Raw genomic sequence first — 10,715 nt, 5'->3', positions numbered from 1 at the left:
TTTCAGTAACATTTTCACTACAAAATGTCTTAACAAAACACCCTCCCACCATCTATTTTACATTCATAAACCTTATTTTTTTAAATTTTATTTGAATTTAAATTTTTATTTATATTATAAATATATGTAACCAAATTATATTCCTCTTACAAAATTACTACTATTAAAAATGGTTTGCTTTAGTAAATATGCTTTTACGAAGTAAGCTGAAAAAATGTCAGCTTATTTATATCGTGTCAAAATAATAGCTATTGTCAAAGTTTATAATAATTTTTTAATAAGAAAAATAATACCAACCATACTAATTAATTAATAATAAATTACCATCATAATATTAAAAAATATTTTAAATCAAAAAAATATAATATTTTATTTAACATTAAAATAATAAATGAAACTATTTAATACGAATACATGTAAAACTATTTTTATAAAATATTATGATTTGAAATTTTATATATATTTTATTTAATTATTCAAAAATTATAATAAATTATATTTTGTTCAAACAAAAAATCAATTTTTTTTATGAAAAAATCTTCAAAGAAGTTTAACCCACTCAAATAACCAAAAATTTTAATAAACACAACCAAAAAACGCAAAACAACTCTTTACTCAAACTGGTTGGGAAAAAATACCCCACATAAATTTTCATGTTTTGTTTGTCCCAAAAATACAGAGACCAAACACCTGGGCAGAAATTTACACTCCGTTTAAAGAAACATATTAAAAATACAGGGGCCATACACCTGGGCAGAAATTTGCTAAGGAGGGCTTCAGCGATTAACACCAGTTCATGATAGGTAAAGCAGCGCTACATATCAGGGGTTGGTTTTTCTAGATGTGAGCGAAGGTTTCATTTGGACGATCGCAAAATCTGATGCCCCGAGGTTTAAAGCGTCTATACTTGCCTCCGTGAAGCGTGTCATGCCCTTCTCAACATACTGCGCTGCTTGCTTCACCTTCATCGACCTCCCAAACATTCCCTCGTCTGGAAAACTGTTCAGCGAATGATCTCCGTTCAGAACTGCAGCCAACTGAACTACCTCCTGCTGAAACTCGCTCAGTTCCCCATCACCCGATGTCAACTTCCTGGCAGTTCCCTGCTGTACATCCGGCAACACCTCTGCAGAATTAAAATATGCAATCAGCCCAGGTTCGAATCACAACTAACAAGTAAACAAAAGCTGGGCAAACAAAATTATGCAATCAGCCCAGGTTAGAATCACAACCAACAAATAAACAAAAGCTGGGGAAACGAAATTATGTAATCAGCCCAGGTTCGAATCACAACCAACAAATAAACAAAAACTGGGGAAACGAAATTATGTAATCAGCCCAGGTTCGAATCACAACTAACAAATAAACAGAGCAAACGAAATTATGTAATCAGCCCAGGTTCGAATCACAAACAACCAATAAACAAAAGCTGGGGAAACAAATACCTGGGCAATCAGTCCGTGGACTATCCCGCAAGCTCACCACGCCTTCGAAAGTTCCAGCCCAGGCATCTCTGTGAGTGAGAAAATTGGCAGAGAGATTGAACATTTTCTTGATAGTTGCAGGAATCGATGAATGCTCGAACTCTGAGCTCGGCGATGGCCCGCTAGGGCGGTGCACCACTGTTGGAATATGTCAGGTCAGAATTACTTTTATTAAAGTGGCCGAAAAGTAAAGTTATAAAGAAAAGAGAAAAGGGCTCATTTCAGAGACCTGTTCCTTTGTTGATCCAAGGGGACACCATTATAGTGGGAACGCGTACGCCTAATCTGTCAAAATTGAAAAAAAAGGGAGGGGATCCCACAATGCCGTCGGGGCTGGGGACATTGCGTACTGGCGTGGGCACATGATCGTAGAAACCGCCGTGTTCATCGTATGTAATGAGCAGCAGGGTTTCGTTCCACTGGGGGCTTGCTCTCAGCGCCTCGTAAACCTCCTTTACCAGATTCTGCCCGCTGGAAACATCATGCGAAGGATGGTCATCGTTTGCAGGCGAATCCGCGAGATGGAAGTAGCGGGGCTCTATGACCACAACATTTGGCAGCCCCCCCGCTCTGGCATGGCGCTTGAATTTTTTACTAAACCGATGAAACCTGGAAATGTACTTGAGCTTACGAAGGTCTCTGTAGAAAAGTGTAGTGGGAATGCTGTGGTAATAGATGCCAAATGAGAACCCCGAGTCTTCCAGGGACTGGAAGATGGTCTTCTGAGGATACCCTTTCGCCAGTTGCTTCGGATCGTGGTGCGTGGCTCCGTGGGAGGTTCCGGAATAAACGAACAACCTGTTGGGTTGCGTAGGGCCTGGCAACGATGAGAACCAGCGATCGAATACCGCGAACTCCTGTACAAGAGTGCTATACACGGGGATCGCCTCCGGCCTAATGATCGACACCCAAGGAAACCACAAAAGAAGAAATTGATATATGAACCGCTGATTAGTGAATCTTTTCATTCAATTGTTTACATTAATCAAAATCGTTAAGAATAGAGATGTAAATTTTAATTCACATGTATCTTTGTAGCATGAGTGGGTGTGAAGCTATGTGTTTCTTTTTAAGAGGTCACATGTTCAAAACTTGAGAGGTAAAGTAGTATGTATGTTTCCGTTAAATTGAGTAATGAAATCTGTCTCTTGTTCCACCAACTAAGGGGTCTCATATACCAATTTGATATGATTTTGAAAAAAATGAGATTAAATATTTTAATTTTATCAAAAGATTGCCAAGCTTCAGAATTTAGGGTATTCTCCCTAGGATTTTGATAGCACTGAATCTATTTCTATTATTAAAAAAAAATTACTCTTGTTCCACTAAGTAAGGGTCTTATACACCAATTTAATATGATTTTGAAAAAAATGAACTTAAATTTTTTATGTTAAAATTGTCAAACATCAGAATTTTAAGTACTGCCTAGGGTTTTGATAATACTGAATCCATTTCTATTCTTAAAAAAAAATTAAACAATTCTGCAACCAAATTGTTTAATTTTTTTTACCAAATCTAATCCAAAAATTTGCTATCTGTTAAAATTACAGCCTCAGCCTCAGCCTCACAAGCACCCAAAACAACTAAAAATAAATATGGTAATCTTAATTAACACATACATTTTAACTTTCTAAAAATAACTCAAACTAATAGCTATACTCCATGATGAATGAGTTAACATAAAATATTATTCTCGGATACCTGAATCCCTTCATCACTAGGTCTGACATATTGGGGGCTATGCTCGCTGCCTGCTGGGCGAATCCATTCATGGGAGCAGGATCCATGGAGGTATTAGCGCCGCCAAAGACTTGTTCCCTGATGGCTTCGAATGAGTGGCCAGGGTTCGGATCAACGTACTCTGCTTCGTCATCGAAGAACACTCGCGGGGACTTGGGATCCGCCGTGGAGATTGTGTTCCATTCGTAGCCTGTGACCCCATCGATGTGCGGGTTCAGCCGCTTCATCCATCCAAGCATGTGGTCGAACGATCGATTCTCCATAACTAGAATTACCAACGTCTTTATGCGTCCATCAACGCTAGCGCAGGGCGCCGGAAAAAGTAACAGGCTATGCAAAAGGGTAGAAAATAATAGTATTATTCTCAGCCTATCCGCCATGAACACTCTTTCTGCTTCACTGTTATTCAATCTCTGAACTTCGATGGAAGTAAGTGCAAAGATTAAGCAATATCGTAAGTTGAAACCACCGATGGCGACAACATATGATCATTTTTTAAACAGCTGTGCATCAATCAATTAGAAATAGCTTTGACTAAAGTGAACCCTTCCGCTCTGCCCAATGTCGGTGGAAGAACAACGCGGTCGCTTTCCACCGAGTCGGTGTTACTGAATTATTACTTAAAGTCAATGAATTGTTGGGAGTTTACGTGTTTCTGAGTGTAATCCCCACTCCAGGGTACCAATATTTATTTAATAAATAAAATAAATTAAGCAATTGTCTATAAAGCGATTTTTTGAAAGTTTTTCCGGCGGGTTTTTCCAGTCGAAATCCCGCAGGAATTTATTGGAATCCCAAGTTTGATAGCTAGTTTCTGCACAATGAAAGCGTCCCAGGGGTTTTCGAGGGTGCTGAATCCAAATATGCAGTTAAAAAACCATTTTAACTGCAACAAATCAAGATTTAACCTCAATTTCTTCCACGGGATTCCATCACCGAAATCTCCAAAAAATCGCATTATAGACAACTCCATAAACTAAATCTAGTTTTTTTTTTAAACGCCTTTTTTTCCCTATGAGGTGACCTTCTGCAAGTTTAGGTTTATGTAATGGTTTATATATATATATATATATATATATATATTTAAATCGTTAAAACTCAATTCCATATCAATTAATTAATTTATATTATTAAAATTAAAAATCAAATACATTAATTTTTATCTTTATCTTTATTTAAAAATAATTATAGAACAAAACTAATTTCTAATGATTATATAAAAATCTGATGTAATTAAATATATACTAGTATAAATTTATAAGTGAATAGATTTTATTTCTTTTACATTTACAATTTATTCTCCGTAAAATTTTAATATATATAGTTTTTTTCCCACTGCTTATATTTTTTATAAATTCTATTTTTTATTGGGATATATATAGTAAAATTATACTATTAAGTTTTGATATATTTATTAATTAAATTTAAATATTAAATTTTAGAATATAATAATTATAGATATAAATTAGTTTAGAACAATTTTAACTCTGGATTTATTAAGAGAAATTTCTTTTTGAGTACTAAACTTAAAGAAAGATAAATGATTACACCTCAAGAGATTCGATCCCTCTTAGGTGTTTGATAGGCCAAAGTTAAGATGGATATAAATGACCATTTCCATTGAAATACATCAAATATTGTAATTTTTTGTTGTTTAAAATGTGTTTAAAAATTATTTTTGAATGCATAAATAGAATCAACACCTTAAAAAAACCAAGGGCACTCAAATTCTATAAATTAAACTACTTAAACTCAAATTTTTTAAAATCTCCATCACATTTTGGCTAAAATTAACCAAAAAAAAATCTCTGAAAAAAAATCATTTCATGTATTAGTTAGAATATATATATATATATATATATGACAAAACTATGGATTGTAAAAATTTGGAGTTCAACAATTTCCAATGGTTTAAATAAATTTTATTTTATTTTATTTTAAATAGTTTGACCTGCCAATTTTATTTTAAATTTTTTTATTTTATGCTTTTATTTTGGCCAAATATATTATTTCAAGCCTTTAAATAGACCATATTACATAAGAATATAGTTGACAAAACCATGGGTTAGATATCATTTTTTGGGATGCAACTGCATTGAGTAAGTCATTCATGTATGACCATTTCTATGAGAGGTAGTTGTAACTAACCAATTTCTCATGATTTTTGAATAGTCCACTTAGCACTCATTGCATCGGGTGATACTCACAGGGGTGAAGAAGTGAGATTATTCAATGACCATCACCCGACGCAATGAGCCGTAAGTGAACTATTCATAAATCACGAGAAATTAGTCACTTACCATCACCATGAGATTATTCAATGACCATCACCTCTCATGGAGTTGAATTCCAAGAAATAATATATAATATAGTGCACTGTGAAAACCCCTTAATACTTAAAAACCATTGATTGTGAAAATTTGGATTACAACAATTTCCAATGGTTTAAATAAATTTAATTTTTTTATTTTATTTTATTTTAAACAGTTTGACCTCCCCAATTTTTTTAAAATTTTTAAATTTTATGCTTTTATTTTGACCAATATATTACTTCAAGCATTTAAATAAGCTATATTACATAAGAATATACTTGACAAAACCAAATATGGTTGACAAAACCACGGGTGTGAAAATTTAGAGTCCAACCATTTCCGATAGTTTAAATAAATTTAAATTATTTTATTTTAAATAGTTTAACCTCTCTAATTTTATTTTAAAATTTTAAAGTTTTATGTTTTTATTTTGACCAAATAAAAATGTTTATCTGAACATTACCATATTTTTTTAATACTAAATATTTTTAACTTCATGTTTTTTATTTATGTTAACATTATTATACCTTTTTAATACTAAACCATTTATATATATAAACCTATTTAAGGTAATTATTATTTTAATATATATAAAAAAATTAATATTAATTTTTAAAATTTAATGCTAACATCTTATAAATTACAAATGTAAAGCATCTCTCTAACACTTTAATTTTATATACTTTTCTCAATACGTTTCCAAAAAGCTTGGATTCATGAATCTCCACACCCATTCTTTCCATTCATTTAAAACTTTTGCATACTTGTGTAATTTTTTGTTTCAAGTATAACCTAACTTAAGCTCATTGACATGTAGGGTGGAGGGTTTTGATAATGGGCATGATTCGAACTTAATTTCAAATCTAGGTAAATTTCCATTCATTTGAAACTTTTCTATACTTTCGTAAATTTTTTATTTCTTCAACTATAGTCTAACTTAGAGTTATTAGTATACTTTAACAGGTAGGGTGGAGGGTTTTGGTACACTATAATGGGCATAATTCAAACTTAATTTCAAATCTAGGTCACTTAAGTATTACAATGTAATAATCTAGTTTTTAATGCTTATTAATAAAATTTGTTCATTAATTAATTAATTTTAAATTTTTGAAATGGTTTATTATCATGTATAATGGTATAATTAATTTTAAAAAAATTGAGATGTTTTATTGTTATAAATATAGAATTATATATATATATATATATAGTCAAAATTTAATAAGATTTATTGTAATTATAAGATTGAGCTATGTAGTTTATATAATATGATTATTTCATGTGTTTTCTATGTATTGAATTTATTTATGTATTTAGAAATATATTTTAAATAACTAAAATTACAATCTCACTCAAAATTGTATTGTTGGATTTATGCAAAAAAAGAAGAAGAAGAAAAAAGCTAAAATGTAGAACCTTTAAACTACACTCATAGTTACAACAATCACATTTATTCATATTGTTGGTCTACTATCTATCCTCAAAGTCTAAATTCTCCTCCTTGATTTCTTTGTGTTTAGTTTGACATTTTCAACTTCAAATGCAAGAACTCTTAACATTTGTTTCTATTACTTCAACTTCTACTATGAACTTTTGTTCTCCCTTGTCCATTCCTTGTCACACACAATGATCATACACACTTTCAATCATGTCGTCATTCTTGTCAAATTCGTATGCAATCTTGATGACATTAATGGTTAATTACTAGGGTGAGATCTAATTAAGGTGGAAATCGGTAGCCACCCACCTCTTTCATCGAGTCAACATGGTTCTCAATCTTGGAAATTTCTTTTTATTAATAATTTTTAAATCCCTAAACTTTTGAGGTTGCCTTTAGGCCTTAAATGATGCTTTTTGGCCATTTGGGGACTTAGGGTGTGCATAAGCTTACGTAATCGTATCAACAAATCCACTTCTCATTTACATCTTTCCAACGAGCTATTGTGCACCCCAAATGGAGATCGTATGTAAAAGTTACACCTGTTGATTTTTCAGAGGATCTTCTTAACTGATAATTACTTCTAATAATTTCTTATATTAATTTTTTATTGCATTCAAATTCATCATAAAACGATTACACAAAATATCTCAACAGTAGGAATAATGCCAATAAGATCATAAAGAGACAACCAAGTAAGAAACACAAGACTTTACTGTGGGAAACCCCACACGGGGGTAAAAACCAATAACCTTTCTGTTAGAGAAATCCTTAAGTTCAATAGAGATACATCTTAATCATAAACAAGTTCAAACTAACCAACAATATAGCTAGGTCAATCCTAGTCAACCACCCTTAGATCAAGTCACAATGATGCCCAATTAACTCGACTTAGATTGCTCTAGTAAGCCTGAATTTTGACCTTCTTCTGTTTTAAGGAAGGATTGGTTTTGCTGCCCAAATAAGCCCTAAAACTCTGCCATGGATCTACATCAGATTCAACATTTCTCTGTCCTTAAATTCGTCCCTTTTCTTCTGCTCAGATTTGTCTATTCTCCTAGCTTGGATGGTCTGAATTGCCTCCGTACAAATGATCATCAAACTACCTTTTGGAGGAGGTCGAAGCCTTTATTTATACTTTTCTTCCGAATGGGTGTGACCATAGGGGAAAGCCAACCTGACTTCTTGGAGGGCTGACTTTACAATTTGGATGCAAATAACTACAATTTAAAAATCCAAAATTTCTCTTTTGAAGCCAACATGAAGAACATGTCTCACATTAATTATTTTGAGGGTTAACAATAAAATGACATGAAGAACATGTCGTACATTTTCATTATATATATTTCAAGAGCTAAAATATTAATTACGAAGGCCAATCATAACTACAAAAATTTAACAACACCCTCAAGAAGTCGATGTATTAACTGACCACCTCGGGGCTTGCAATTATTTAGGGTTAGGTTTCTTCCTCTTAAGGTTTATAATTTTATGTTAAAAGGTCATTTCTTAGCCTCTTGTAATCACATATTATCAATGATCATGACTAATACCTCCTTCTTCAAAGATAATCCATTACTATTTTAGCCAGTTTGTATTACTCTACATTTTACAATCTTTTCATATTTCTTTCATATTCCTAAATTTCTTTTTGTATCTATAAAGTCCAAATAAGTCGTATATAAGCAATTTTCTCTTTATTGTTTCTTAATGCATGCCCTCAACAAGGTCAAGTTACAGAGAGTCAAGTCTTGAGCTAGTTTCACTTGGGGAAAACCGCTCTCACTAGCCCAAGTGACCTCCTATGGTAGAAAAAAATAAAGATGATGAAATATGAAGTTCTTTAAGTGTTTCTTGAGGAATATTTCATGCAAAAAAGAACTAAATGATGTAAAATTTCACCCATATCCTTCGATAACCACCTACAATAGCTAAGACATCGTCAACAAGCAACCATTTTAGATGTGCATCACCCTTCAGGGTACACATTAACTTTGAAATTATTTTATTTGAAAGCTAGAAACATGTACATGCTTTGGGGAAATAATTAAATTTGGTAGATGGTTGTTACTATGTGAAAAAATTGTTTGACATTAAAAAGATCACTCATGCACCTTAAACACTTCTCCCTATTAAATATTGGTGGGAAGGATACTTGGAGATACATAGTAAAGATGAATATATGTGCATGCTCACTTGGAAAACCTTTATTGATGCCCTCAAGAATGAATTCTACCTTGTTTAAAACTATGATGATAAATACAATTTTGTGTCAAGAGAGAGATTAAAAATTTAATGGAGTACACCAATATCTTCCATACCTTCAGCTCAAAGTTGGGTACAAAGACTCCAAGCGACATGTGGTTTGAGGTAACACAATGGCCTACACTAGTGCATCCAAATAGAGATGGATTTCTTGGACACCTCCTCACTAGGATTTGCTTATCAATATGATATCGAAATTGAGAAAAAATTTAAGAAAAGGAATAAGTGGTATACAGGTTTTACAAATCCATTTCACTAAAAGCATGGTAAAGGTGGTCCTAACTCATAGAATAAAGGATATAACAAGGAGGACCAGCCCTAAGATAATTAATCCAACTTGTAGGCAAATAAGGGTAATGGGAAGTCGAAGGACACTAGAAAGTGGTGAGAGTTCCACAAAACCCCTAGTATACCATTGATGAATGTTGCTCAAAATAGTCAGTATTGGCCAAGCTTAAAAAAAATAATTGCTCTTTGGCATGGAATATAATTTATAGTAATACAAGGGAAAACAAATAATTAACACAAAACTTGGTATTGCCATTGCAACTACAAAGATCCAAGCATAAGAGTTAGACGAGTTTGAGAAAGGGGAAAACCTCTTCCATTAACAAATGTTGATAAAGGGGACTCAAGTACATTTAATTGTTGATAATGGTAGCTAGAATAACTTAATCTTAGCCAAGGTCATCAAGAGAATTGATCTACCAATACATGTTATAGCCCTAAACATATACCATGAGTTGGTTGAGATAGGGACGATACATCAGTGTTAGCCAACAGTATTACTTATCCTATGGTAACAAGCCTTAAAAGGTGAGGTACTATGTGATGTTTCCCCACTCAATGTTTTTGATGCTCTTTTAGGAAAGCTCTATATGTGGAGATGTTATGTTATTTATAAGTCCAACCCCCATAGTGTTATTGTTAATTTAGGAGGCTAGATTTACATAGTAATATTGGTAGTTTCAACTACTATTATCTCGTTGGTATTGAACTATCCATGCTAAAAGGTAATCTCTTAAATTGTAAAATTTGTCCTCTTCATGGTTCAATTAGAAGGTGAATGTAAGGTCATTGTGACTAGCACAGGTTCAATACAAGCCCTCTGTACACAACAAAAGTGGGTGGAAAAGATTGCAGATGAATACAGAGATATATTTGCCTCACCTGCAAGGGTGCCTCTACAACACTAGGTCAAACATTCAATTTACTTGATATTTGGTTCTCATTTATCTAATGTCCCAATATATAGATAGTCTCTTCTAGAAAGGCCCAACAAACTGCCAAATTCATGAGCTCAGCCATGTTGGACATTGGATACACCAATGCTCCCTTTGTGTTTTGTGACATGGACTAACTTCCTCTAATGGATCCTTATCTTCGATGATGCAATCATTGACTAACACCTACGGGTTTTGGTCTAACAACAATCATGATTCCCAACAAGTGGTATCAGAGCATAGGTCATGAGTTTGA

At 33.0% G+C, this 10,715-nt stretch overlaps 1 protein-coding gene across 1 annotated transcript; it reads right to left on the bottom strand.

Annotated features, from left to right (window-relative positions):
- Window positions 1-592: 592 nt before the first annotated feature.
- LOC149142447 (non-specific phospholipase C2-like) lies at window positions 593-3,725 on the bottom strand. The gene is made up of 4 exons (XM_089447726.1): window positions 3,186-3,725; window positions 1,714-2,378; window positions 1,446-1,622; window positions 593-1,126 (listed from the first exon to the last, which is right to left on the bottom strand). The coding sequence occupies exons 1-4, from the start codon at window positions 3,602-3,604 to the stop codon at window positions 822-824; spliced, it is 1,566 nt and encodes a 521-aa protein (XP_089303852.1). The 5' UTR covers window positions 3,605-3,725; the 3' UTR covers window positions 593-821.
- Window positions 3,726-10,715: the final 6,990 nt, after the last annotated feature.

This window comes from Pinus tabuliformis, chromosome X (assembly GCF_031772625.1).
Source record: "Pinus tabuliformis cultivar Carrire ecotype Pingquan chromosome X, CPIR1, whole genome shotgun sequence".
Lineage (NCBI taxonomy): Eukaryota > Viridiplantae > Streptophyta > Pinopsida > Pinales > Pinaceae > Pinus > Pinus tabuliformis.
This window is presented reverse-complemented; position numbering and strand designations above follow the sequence as displayed.

Excerpts from the sequence above, each read along its gene's own strand:
- LOC149142447 (XM_089447726.1), bottom strand. The coding sequence starts at position 3,604 with ATGGCGGATAGGCTGAGAATAATACTATTATTTTCTACCCTTTTGCAT. Across the intron at positions 2,379-3,185 it reads CTAGTGATGAAGGGATTCAG|GCCGGAGGCGATCCCCGTGT; the intron begins GTATCCGAGAAT and ends GTCGATCATTAG. Across the intron at positions 1,127-1,445 it reads TCCACGGACTGATTGCCCAG|AGGTGTTGCCGGATGTACAG; the intron begins GTATTTGTTTCC and ends TTAATTCTGCAG.